The sequence below is a fragment of the Chiloscyllium plagiosum genome, chromosome 13 (assembly GCF_004010195.1).
Source record: "Chiloscyllium plagiosum isolate BGI_BamShark_2017 chromosome 13, ASM401019v2, whole genome shotgun sequence".
Classification (NCBI taxonomy): domain Eukaryota; kingdom Metazoa; phylum Chordata; class Chondrichthyes; order Orectolobiformes; family Hemiscylliidae; genus Chiloscyllium; species Chiloscyllium plagiosum.
The window spans coordinates 66,106,643-66,119,826 of record NC_057722.1 but is presented as its reverse complement, the minus strand read 5'-3'; the positions used below and the strand labels follow the sequence as shown (position 1 = coordinate 66,119,826).

General features: G+C 40.3%; 1 protein-coding gene across 4 annotated transcripts in view; it reads left to right on the top strand.

The window, feature by feature from the left end:
• LOC122556163 (neprilysin-like) overlaps positions 1–13,184 on the top strand; it is a 174,924-nt gene that overhangs the window by 76,140 nt on the left and 85,600 nt on the right. For all 4 annotated transcript variants that reach the window (XM_043702673.1, XM_043702676.1, XM_043702674.1 and 1 more), the window contains exons 5-7: positions 9,658–9,738; positions 9,822–9,917; positions 12,867–12,985. In XM_043702673.1, the coding sequence (XP_043558608.1) occupies positions 9,658–9,738; positions 9,822–9,917; positions 12,867–12,985 (296 nt within the window). The remainder of the gene's footprint in view (positions 1–9,657; positions 9,739–9,821; positions 9,918–12,866; positions 12,986–13,184) is intronic.

The window sequence follows — 13,184 nt, the reverse complement described above, 5'->3', positions numbered from 1 at the left end:
AAGAACATGGTGTAATTTTTCAGCCCCTGGGAAGTACTGAACAACAAAGTGTACCCTGTCAATTGCAGCCCGTGTCTGTCTCCTGAGGAGGTCATTACGGTTCCTTGCTGTGGCACGTCGGAACTGGCGGTTGATGAGTTGAACATTGTACCCCGTTCTTGTGAGGGCATCCTTGAGTACTTCCAGGTGTCCGTCACGTTCCTCCTCATCTGAGCAGATCCGGTGTATGCGTAGGGCTTGTCCATAGGGAATTCTCTGTCTATGACCACTTCTAAACATCAGGTCATAGACAGAGAACACAGGGGGCTAACACCTTCAACACATTGTCTAGCTATCACCATTGTTAACAGCTAACCCGAGAATGCAACTTTAAAAAAAAAGGGTTTTGTGATTTACACATGAAAGAAGTGAAACTATCACTGTATTCTAACAGATGAAAGGCTTAACAGACAATCAATTCTTCAATGTATAATTTCAGTTACAGCACACTGCAAATTTTTGCTATACATTCTGTGTTACGATCGATCCCTCCACAATCACCTGATGAAGGAGCGTCGCTCCGAAAGCTAGTATACTTCCAATTAAACCTGTTGGACTATAACCTGGTGTTCTGTGATTTTTAACATTCTGTTACTGTTTACTTTTATCTGTCTTGCCTGTTACATCTTCAAAGCACTCTGGTAAAATTGCCAAACACCCTTTTATAAACCCATATTGACTCAAATTGTGTTTATGGTTTTTCTATATATCCCATTACAATTTCCTCAATTATGGATTCTACCATTTTCCAGTGACAGGTGATAGGTTAACTGACCGATAGTTTTGTGTTCTCTGTCTCCATTTTTTATTGAATAAAGATGTACATTTGTGGTCTTTAAGTCTGCTGGCATAACTCCAGAGGCAGGCCCTGTTGGAAGGTCTCAAACTTGAACCCTAAGCTAGCTGAGTTAGCTGCCAAAACAGTAGCAGGTCACTAATGTGGATCCAAGTAACCTTCAGATGGGGACAGTTTGTCAATGATTCCCACGCTTGATGACTGTCAATCAGTTCAGACAGTGAGTGCTGACAAGGCAGTGAAGAGTGATGGTGGTTCTTTGCAGCCAAATGATATTAAAACATAAATGGAAGAGCGATCATTCAAAGTAATGAATTTTGTTATACAGGATGAAGATCAATTTCTTACCAATCTTAAAAACTGAAAAGGCTGGAAGCAGTTGATCATTCAACATCTGTGGAGAGAAAGACACAGAGTTAACTGTTCAGGTCCATGAACTTCCAGCTCAACTGAAAGATTTTATTTCAGACAGCATCTGCTGGTGAGGTGTCTACTCTTACCAGTTATACTTCCATTTGACACTTTTTTTTACTTCTTTACTGGTTACTTTTGCCATCCACCCTATTTTTTTGTCATTTAATGGTTGCTGCCTTCCATTGTATTGCAGACTTTCCATTTTCTTTTTCCACTTTGCCTTTTTCTTCTCCAAATCTCTGAAACACATAGCTTTTTCCTTGCACTACCTTGGATCATTGGTCAAGGCTTCTTGCTTCTCTGTGATGACTCCATGGAGTTCCGTGCACGACATCTTCAATCTGTCTCAGCAGACTTTTATTGTCAAACCACCTGTTGATTTGGGCTGAAGCATTATTTTGACCGCTGCTTTAAAACCCCCTCAATCTCTTTTGGCTCAAGGAGAATTTCTCAAATGTGTCTAACCTGACCTTGCAGTCAAAATACCTCACCAGTGGTACCAATTTGGTCAATCTCAATTGCAACATCTTAAAGTCCATCTTGAAATGTGGTGACCAGAACTGGATTTGTAGTCTAACCAAAGATGCATAAAGATGGTCAGTGAAAACAGGTTAGTGAAAGCAAGGAGAAAAGAATAGTTGAGATTTAATTGAACCGAATAAAAAATATTCAAAAGATACTGTAAGCACTCAGATCTGACATCTGTTTACTTGTCCAAGTGAAAGGCTTTCACTCAAAGAACCTATTCTGAGAATGCACCTTCATTATTTTCCAGTTGATTTCCAGTATTGTGGGAGGCCATTTCTACTACCTTGGAGATTTGTGCATCTAGACTACTTCCCATCTGTCAAGGAACCTGAGTTTCTGGTGCTGTGAGGCCGCAGCGCTAACAACTGAGCCCCCATGCCACCCTTTTGTTGTGCTGATGGCAGAGCTTGGGCATAGATTCATACTCGGATTCATATCCATCCATTGCTATTTTGAAAGTGTCAGTTCCAATTGTGTCAGCAATTTATGGCTTGTGGTAAAATCCATAGTATACATATTATAGTTTTGAACCTGGATTTCAGAAAAGTGGAAGATGGACATGGGTCCCCAAGTTGTTACGTCCCCAACCAACCTAACCCCAGTGACACCTTGAAGTAATTAAAAGGTCGAGGCACTATTAACATTTTTTTGGGAGTACATGCAATTCAGAGGCCATCACCTCCAGCCATTTGATTGGCTAGCAACTCTTATGGGCGGGTCTTCGATCCCCAACAAACAAAAGATTGACAGCCTTTGAATGGCTGTGGGGTGTGTTGAGTGACTCACCTCTTAACCTTTCCATGGGACTATGGGCTACTCCCTCTGCTCCACTCTCAACAGCAAGCTCAACTCTCTGTCTTTCATCAGTTATCTAACCCACAATTATTCCATAGTGACAGAGTCCAGCTCTCCAGTGCCCTGCCCACACGTGAGACTGAAACTATCATTGATACTGCCGAGTTGCAGGACAAAGCCATTATTCACAAAACCCATCACTTGCAGGATAGTGATGGCATCTGCCTTTTATTTTTACAATGATTTTGCCATCATACTGGGCTCATGGCCCAATGAATTTCTAGTCACTATTTCAATGGCGCTCAATTGAGGATCTTCACTGTTTACAATGGTTGCACTTGTGTCAGGAGCTCCTGTTACTAACGATTAACACCAGAACTTGATACAGTCTTTTAAATGCTGCAACAACAACTGATTTCCATAGTAAGAGGTTTGCACTAAAATTTATCTTTGACGATGAGAATTTGCTGAGGCTACCACAAAAATCCCCAGCAATGCTGTCATAATAACCAAAGGTCACAAGCATTACACATCACCTGAGAAATTCCTGGTCAAAGATCAGGCAATAAAAACAATGTAATTATTTAAATATTTATCAGTTAAGGGTAGCATTGTCACTGCTGAGTAAGTGGAATGGGTTCAGATTTCACTCCAAGGATTTGATCATAAATAAAAGGTTGATGCCCCCTGTACAGTGTTGATGGAGTGCTGCTCTGTCAGAGGGGCATCTTATAGACAAGGTGGCAATCCAAGGTATCATTCACCCTCTCAGTGTAAAACATTCATGAAGCAATTTCAAAGGCAAGCTCTTCCTGGTGTCCTGTAGCTATCCATCTCTCAAGCAATATCGTTAGAATGGATAAGATTACTGCTTATTTGGTTATTGTCTGTGGGATTTTGTTATGCACAAATTGGTTGCAGAGTTTCCTTCAATAATGGTAATGAAAATAATGATAATGTTAATGAAAGTACTTCATTGGCTATAAAGTGCTTTGAAAAAGATCAAGGATGTGAAAGTCACTATGAAATGCCATTTTCACAAACCCGCAAAACCCACAATAACAATGTTTGCTTTTTGGGCGTCCCACCTGGTGATGCCTACTGCATATGAATATCAGTGACAAGAGATGATCTCCATAAAAGGCACTTACCGCCCATGTTTGTCTCCTCAATTAAATGCAGAAAGGCCATTCATGGCTGCCAATTGAATTTCAACTAAATTAACGAATCTGGAATATAAAAATAGACTCAGACACAGTGGCAGTAATAACTGTCACTGGTTATCATATAAACTCACTTCATTCAAACATATCCTTTGGGGATGGAAATCTCCCAAAATTATCCAATCTGGCCTCATGTGACTCCAGACTCATAACAATGTGTTGATCCTTTAATTGCCCTCTGAAATTGTGTTGTAAATCATTCTACTCAAGACCAATTAGGGACAGGCAATATTGGTATTGCCGGCAATGCCCACATTCTGTGAAAGAATATATATTTTTTAGAAATCTTCCTGCCACGCACACATACTAGGGCAGTGATGGGGAAGTTATGAGGATCTCACCTGCCATCCTTCTTTTTCTCTTAATTAAATGCCCTGCTACCAAACGTATCATGGAGGAGTGCATGAAATTCTATCCAACATTTCAAAATTGTTCACGAAGACTCCTTATCATGTGAACCTAATTACAATGTGGGCACATTATAAAAATTAGCTCCGAGATTAAGCTGCAAATCTATTAGAACAATATTTGAAATTGTGCATTGATGGCAATTTTACTTTCCTGTGTATTGTCACTTTTTTTTGTTGCTATGGGAACTACAAGTAGGCTGTGGAACCTTCTCTGTCCTCAATAGCTCAGTGCCTTTTTAATCTATGGAAATTGTGGCTGTAGCTGTGAGGCATTTGGAAGTACAGGTGATTAAAATGTCAAATTGCGGTGAAGCTTTTGTTGGCATTGCAACCATTGAAGCAGTGTGCTATTTGTGAAATGATCATCTTGAGCTTGAAGGTTTTTTTTAATAAAGCAGCTGTTGAAACATTGCTGGCTTTTCCAGTAAAGGTCTGCTCCTGGTGAGGAGTGCAGGTAAGCATACCATTAATTCAGAAGATCATCTTCAGCACCCAGTATTCAGCTTGCCAAATTTGCACAAGTGAGAATGTTTGTGTGTTGATTTTAAGTAAATGATTAGCGCGGCCATTTTATGGCACACAGAAATTGTAAGCCTAGTGCTCCCATTTTAAGACAATTCACATAGAATCATGGAATTTTACAGTACAGTAGGAGACTATTCAATCCCATCATGTCTTTACCAGCTCCCAAAAGAGCTACCCAGGTAGTGCCACTCTCCAGCCCTATCTCCCTAGCCCTGTAAGTTCATCGCTTTCAAATATATATCCAGCTTTCCTTTGAAGCTTCCAATGGAATCCACCTCCACCATTCTCCCAGGCAGTGCATACCTACTCTTTACAACTCTCATCTCATTCAGAGCTCTCTTGCTGACAAGCGTGAAATTGCGATCCCTATTTTTTATTCATTAATTTGCTACATTCTGTGTCAACAGTGCCAAGTCCTAAAATATCTACTCCCGTGTATAAAATTGTAAATTATCTATAATTCTATTTGGACTTGTACATTATGAGTGTAAAATGGGAAAATGGTAGGCTCTTATTATGTTGGCAGTCAGCAAGGATTTACGACCAACACTGCTTACTTGTAAACGTTTGGCCTATATATTGTTGGTAGCAAGTTCTGTTTCTGAAGGCATCCAAGGTGGTTAGTTCCAGCAGTGAAGAATGCACAATGTAAGTAGAATCTAGTCATACACCAATATTGAGCCCTGATGCTAGATCTCTATTGATTATTTAATAGAGAGGGTGATTGGAGTTGACAATTTTCTTCCAAGTTATGGTTTTCATTATGCTGTCCAATTAATCCTCCAGATATTTAGCAAAACTTCTTCATGCATGTGTAATGGAAGTGTTATGCTATCTTATTATTATTAAGCAACTTGGGTTCTAATATAGGTAGAATGAAGTATAGCTTTAATTATGCTTTGTTTTCCATATTGTATGTTGTTCGGAAAGTTGTTTACATGCAGTTAGAAGTTAGTCAGGGCAGAACAAAAAAGTCTTCAGCAATTTAGAAGTTAGTAAGAGAAAGCTTCAGAAACAGAGGTGTTTAAGGTGTCACAGAGGGAGACATCCAACAAGACTTTTGAATGCACAAGTTTAAGGAATACATGTTCAGGAATAAGTGAGATGTGTTAGCAGTTTATTTAAAGACCTCACAAAGACACAATAACTACAGAACTTAGTGAACAGTAAATGTAAACATTTGTTGGAAAAACAAAACAAATATAGTTGTGGTAAATAAACAAATAACATTAAAGTGGAAACAGAGTTACCCTTCACTGGGGTTTTGTGAGGGAACAAGGGTGAAATCTTTGTTTCTGCTATTTGTGATATGATGATTTCAAATAATTCTGACATAATATAATATAGTTTGCTTGCTCCAGTTTTTGTGTAATGAAGCCTGATTTCCTTTTGTTAAAAATACATTGGTACTGTCTTATGAATATGTTCAGTAACTGTCCAGGACAATAAATAAATTATAAGGAAGAGCTGTCATGGTGACAATGTCCAGGTTAATGTTATCGGGACGTAGGTTTTGTCAGATTCTAGTCAATGGTAACCCCCAGGATGTTGATAATAGGGGAGTCAGAGTTGTAATGCCATTGGATGTCAAGGGTTGGATTCTGTTTTGTTGGAAATAGACATTGGTTGCCATTTGTGTGGTGTGGATGTTAGTTACCACATATTAGATCAAGCCTGGATGTTGTCCAAGCCCTGCAGCATTTGCATATAGCCAGGTTCACTATGTGAGGACATGTGAATGGTTCTGCACATTGTACAATCATGAATGAATGCCCTCACCTCTGACCTTATGGTGGAGAGATAGTCATTGACAAAGCAGCTGAGGTAATTGGGCCTACGACACGATGAGGAAAACTTGCAGTGATGTCCTGGAGCTGAGATACTTGAACTCCAATGATCACACCCAATTCTTTATCTGAGGTATAACTTCAACTAACAGAAAGATTTCCCCCGATTTCCATTGACTTCAGATTTGCTAGAGCTCCCTGATTCTATGGTCATTCAACAGTCCTTTGATGTCAAGGGCAGTCATTTCTCCTATTGCATTTCACTCTTTCGTCCATGTTGGCGAAGGCTTTAATGAGGTTAGTAGCTGAGAGACTCTAGCGGAACTGAACTGATGATCACTGAGCAGGTTATTGTTGAGATAATCCTACTTGACAGCATTGTCAATGGCACCTTCTATCACTGAGAGTAAACTTTTTGTATTTCTGGGCAGATGGCAGTTTTGTAGCTGTTCTGGAATTGCTTGACTATTGTCAGCCAGTTCTGGAGCATAAGCTTTGATTATATTGACAAAATATTGTTAGGGCCCTTAGCCTTTGCAGTGTCCAGTGCCGTCAGCTGTTTCTCGATATGCCATGGAATACATTAAATTGGCTGAAGACTGGTTTCTGTAATGCTGTGGACGTCTGAAGGCTGCCAAGATGGATCATCTACTTGGCTTTCTTCTGGCTAAAGAAAAAGCCTTATCCTTTTGCCAAGTGACTTTTCTTTATATATAATTATAGCCAATGAGTTTCAACAGATTAGCGACCTGTGGAATGCAATGACAAATGCAATTCTGAGGTATTTTGACATACTTGCTTTACAGCTAAAGAAGGACTTTTGAAATTTGTTAGTCACTGTTGTGAGGCAAGAAAACAGCAGTTAATTCTTCTCCAGAATATCCTACAGGTCATGATGAGATGAGGTATTGATTAGATCATTTTAGGGGTGCTTATTGAAGGATAAATATTAGCCCAGAATCCAAACCATAATTCCCTTGCTCTTCTTTGAAACAATGCTGTGGTGCTTTTTACAGATAGGGAATTAGTATAATGTCTCATTAGTCAGACAGCAGTAATTCTGCACGCTGCCAGTATTTGAACTTAGTGTGTCAGCCTGGATTATGTGTTCTGCTTTCTGGTATTGGAATTGAAGCAATGACCAATTCTGAGTGACCTATTTAATGAGCCATTGATGATACCAGGCTAATGACTTCAGCACGTTAGCCTAAACTGTGTATTTCAAACAACTTAATTTAATTTAACTCCAAACATATTGCCATGTAAGAAATACCAATTATCTGTGAACCAGTGACTTCCAAGATATCTGTGATAGGTAACACTTTGCATCTGTGGTTGCAAAGTATGGATTGACCTGAGAGGAATTGAAGTTGAAGGTCATTCTTTGTAACCTGTTAATTTATAGCCTGTTGGAGAGCTTGCATAGCTGGAACTGCTGGCAAATTCCACATATCAGCAGAGGTGAGTTTTGAACTGTCCTGATGTACTCTTGTAACTGCATCTAATGCTGGAATGCACTGATCGTGGGCTTTACTGTACTGCTGTTAAGCACAAGTAGATTCATTGTTCTGCAATGAATATTTAGCGTGAAGATGGGCATTGGGAGATCATGTTGCAACTGTACAGGACTTTGATTAGGTCACTTTTGCAATACTATGTGCAATTCTGGTCTCCCTGCTATAGGAAGGATGTTGTGAAATTTAAAGGGTTCAGAAAAGATTTACAAGGATGTTGCCAGGGTTGGAAGATTTGAGCTATAGGGAGAAATTGAATAGACTAGGGCTGTTTTCACTGGACTGTTGGAAGCTGATGGGTAACCTTATAGAGGTTTATAAAATCATGAGGGGCATGGATAGGATAAATAGACAAGGTATTTTCCCTGGGGTGGGAGAGACCAGAACTAGAGGGCATAGGTTTAAGCTGATGGAGAAAGATTTGAAAGGGAGCTGAGAGGCAACTTTTTTATGCAGAGGGTGATGTGTGTATGGAATGAGTTGCCCGAGGAAGTGTGGACTCAGGTACAATTATAACATTTCAAAGGTATCTGGACGGGTATATGAATAGGAAGGATTTAGAGGGATATGGGCCAAATCTGGCAAGTGAGACTAGATTAATTTAGGATATCTGGTTGGCATGGACGAGTTAGACCAAAGGGTCTGTTTCTGTGCTGTACATCTCTATGACTCTATAACTTTATGATAGCAATGCAGTCCAGCTAACATTGTCAACTTTCCAAGATTGTCCTGCATTCTAACCATAATCCTATCACAGGGAATTAAACAGTAACCTACTGAAAACATTCTCAGGAGAATAATTATGGCTGATTTAATTACCATAAGATTTCTTCGGTTTCTAAGTTTTTAGTTAACAAAAAGAAATGGAAATGAGGGAGGAAAATAAGCTGTTTGATTATTCAGGAAATGAGATCATAAAATTGAAGAATCTTCACTCCCCAATTGGACAGGGGTTAGCAGGGCATCGTGATGATGGACCAGTTGGGTGCGCAGTATAGAAGTTTGAGATGTGGCAGAACAGTTTGGAGACCGTGTTCTAACATGTACAAGAATACATCCAACAAGAGTTGACAATTGCAACCCCACACTTGTGTTTGACTCTGCTTGTCCACTGGAGATTGACAGTTGCATGACTCAAAAGGCAGTCATAAACTAGAGAAAGTAAGGACTGCAGATGCTGGAGATCAGAGCTGAGTGTGGTGCTGGAAAAGCACAGCAGGCCAGGCAGCATCCGAGGAGCAGGAGGCTTGATGTTTCAGAATCCTGATGAAGGGTTTATGCCCAAAACACTGAATCTCCATTGATTTCCTGACAAACTCTGACCTAAAATACTTCAATAGAAGAGGCACTCATAAAGAAAGTTGCCCATATAGTATCAGGAAGGGATGACAGAGCAAAGGAGGTTATATAGATTTTGTTGCACGCCATCCACTAAGTGATTAATGGAAAAATAGGTTTGAAGTGCTGAATGGACTACTCTTCTTCCTATTGTTATTGTGATCATTGAGCTTGGGTGAAACAATTTCATATCATTGAGTGGTGATGGAAAAGTTCTCAGAGCAACTTGAGGAAAACATGTCTCTGTTGTCTTGCTGAAACTAATGATTTATTTTTCATTGATTCCAGATGTCCTTGAGAAGCCAGACAATGGAGATCCTGAAGCGATTAAGAAAGCAAAGACGCTGTATAAATCGTGCACAAATCAAAGTGAGTACCATTGGATAATCTATCCATTTTCATGTACGCCTTGATGTGTACTAATGTCTTTCCTTACTTTATTTTTACTTCAGCTGCCATTGAAAGCAAAGGTGGGACACCACTAATTAGCATGATGACCGGTATACTCGATTGGCCAGTCGCAATAGACAACTGGGACGAGAATTACAGTAAGATCAGAACATGGTTTTATAATGCTTGATGCACTTTTGCATTTCATTCAAATTGTTAAGTTGAAGAAAGGAAAGTCCACTGGTTAAGTTGAACAGCACAGGTTCCTCCTACAGTGCGCAAAAAGCCAATGTGGCCCATTGAGCCTGCACTAACCCTCTGAAAAGCAAACTATTCCGACACCGTCCCTGAGTTTATCCCCGTAATCCCACATTTACCATGGCTAATCCACCCCACCTGCGCAATCCTGAACACGAGGGGGCAATTTAACATAGCCAATTCACTTAACCTGTAAATATTTGGACTGTGGGAGGAAACTGGACCACCTGGAGGAAGCCCATGGGGACATGGAGAGAACGTCTGCACATAGTCACCTAAGGCTGGAATCGAATCTGGGTCCCTGGTGCTGTGAGGTAATATTGCTAACCACTGAACCACTGTGTCTCCATCACTGTCATGCATTAAACAATGTGTTCATGCCAGTTTTGCAAGTCCATTAATTGCTGCTCTCTGATGGAATCATTATAGTTTGCTGTGTGCATAATTAATCTGGATTCTAAAATTGAAGATGTGGCATCCAAGTATGTAGACAATGCTAACACTGAAGGCCATATAATAATGTGGAGAACTGCACCAATGCATAGAAAGGCTTCAAAAGGTTTCAGACCACACAAATCAATGGGAAACTAAGGTGGCCATTGCAAAGTGTGAGGTAATAGGTGGAGGCTGCTTAGTGCTTGGAAGCTAAGATTTTCAATGGAATAACAGGGAAAAGACACCAGGGAATCTGGATACATAAAAAGTAACAGCATGTTGTTAAGATCTTAATGATGTAGACCAATAGCTGTGAATGGCCCAGTTAGTAACTTAAAGCAGAATTAATGTCCAGTCCTCAACCAAATTCCCCCAACTCTTCACCCAAATGTTTGGGAAAGGATGCCAGTGCATTGGCAGCTGTTCAGAGATGGTTTACCAAACTACCTGGAATGGATGCATTGCCTTTTGAAGAATGATTGGACAGTGAAAACTTATGTCCACTGGAGTTTAGAGAAGATGACTTATAATTATAGAATCAATCAGTATGGATAAGGGCCTTCAGCCCATTGAGTCTGTACAACAAAAGCCTACTCTAAAAATCCAAAAGAATTATGGAAGCTGGAAATCAGAAACAAAAGCAGAAACTCAGCACTGAAGTGTCATTGGTCCAAAAACATTAATTCTGATTTCTCTCAACAGATGCTGCCAGACCTGCTGAGTTTTTTCCAAAAAGGACTCCAAATCCACCCTCCTCCTACTTTCCAGCACTTGGCCCATTGCCTTGAATGTGATGACATTTCACGTGCTCATCCAAACACAAATTAAAGGCTGTTTGATTTCCTGCCTCTCCCAGGTAGTGCAGTCCAGATTCCTAGCACCCTCTGGGTTTATCTTTTAATTCACTTGTGGAACATGGGCATCACTGGGAGGACATCATTTATTGCCAATTCCTAGTTGCCCTTGAGAAGGTGAAGGCGAGATGCAATACATGTGCTGTAGGTTGACAAATAATGCCATTAGAGAGTGAGTTCCAGAATTTTGACTCAGTGACAGCAAAGGAATGGCAACATATTTCTAAAGTCAGGATGGTAAGTGCTTTGGAGGGACACTTGCACCTACTACCCTGTCCTTCCAGGTGGAGGTGGTTGTGGGTTTGGAAGGTGCTGTCTGAGGAGCTTTGATGAAGTGCATCTTGTAGATAGTACACACAGCTGCTCCTGAGAGTCAGCGGTGGAGGGAGCGGATGTTTGTAGATGTGGAGCCAATCAAGTGGGCTACTTAGCCCTGGATGGTATCATGTTTCTTGAGTATTGTTGGAGCTGCACCCATCCAGGCAAGTGGATGGTATTCCGTCACACTCCTGACTTGTGCCTTGCAGATGGTAGACAGGATTTGGGGAGTCAGGAGGCGATTTACTCGTCATGGTATTCCCAGGCTCTGAGCTGGTCTTGTAGTCATTATTTATATGGTGAGTCCAGTTGAGTTTTTGATCAATTGTAACTCAAGAACGTTGACAATGGGCGATTCGGTATTGGCATCACCATCAAATTTCAAGGGACAGTGGTTAGATTGTCTCTATTTGGAGATGGTCACAGCCTTGCAATTGTGTGGAATGAATGTGCTGGTGAAAACGTTTTCCTCAAAACCCCTCTAAACCCCCTACCTTTCACATTAAAGTTGTGATTCCTTGTTATTCAACCTCCAACCTCAGAAAGCTGTTTCCTAGCCACCTTGTCCATGCCCCTCATAATCTATTACAATTTAATCAGATCCCCTCTCAGATTTCTCTGTTCTAAGATTTGATTAAATGGTTTGATTAAAATAGATGCAATCCTGAGGGGTCTTGACAAGGTGGATGTGGAGAAGACATTTCCTCTTGTGGATGAAGTTAAAGTCATGGATCACTGTTGCAATACTCGGGTTTGCCAATTTAACACAGATTAGGGGAAGCTTTCCAAAGGGTCATGTGTCTGTGGAACTCTCTTCCTGAAAAGATGGTGGAAGCAGAGTCTTTGGTATTTTTAAGGCACAACTGGATAGATTTTTGATAAATGAAGTTAGATTATCGTAGATAAGAGGGAACGTAGAGTAATCCGATGAACCATGATTGAATGGTGATGCAGGTTTGAGGGGTGAAATGATCTACGCCTGCTTGCAATTCATACACAGATTAAGGTCATAAAATTGCCAAGTACTTGAGTGCCTTTCAAAGAAAATTAAAATCTTCTCGGGGGAAAGTGTTACAGATGGGTACAACATTGATTGTTGACACACAGGCTGATGTAAAGTCCTGGCCTGCGAACCTCCTACAACCTGCTGAAGGATTTTTCATTTTGCATTGGACAAGGGAATATTCTTTGAAATAAAAGTTTTCCAGTTTGTCATCCTGTTTTGTATTTGCTTTCTCCTAGGTAAAAATTGGACACTTGAGACTGTCCTGTCAACATTGACTGCCAGATTTGGAAAGCGTGTCATCATAGACTTTTTTGTTGGGACAGATGACAAGAACTCCAATGTTTACATAATCCATGTATGTGACTTTGAGAAAATTCTCTTTTGCAAAACTGCCATTTTGATGCATTCTTTTGCAAAATATAACTTTTATCCATAGCATGCACATTTCAAATTTTTTTTTGCCTGATTGAAAAAGTCACGCTGGGGTAGATTTTGTAAATGATGTGTCCTCATTACAGACTGTAAGGAGGAAAACTAAAATAGATGAGGATTGA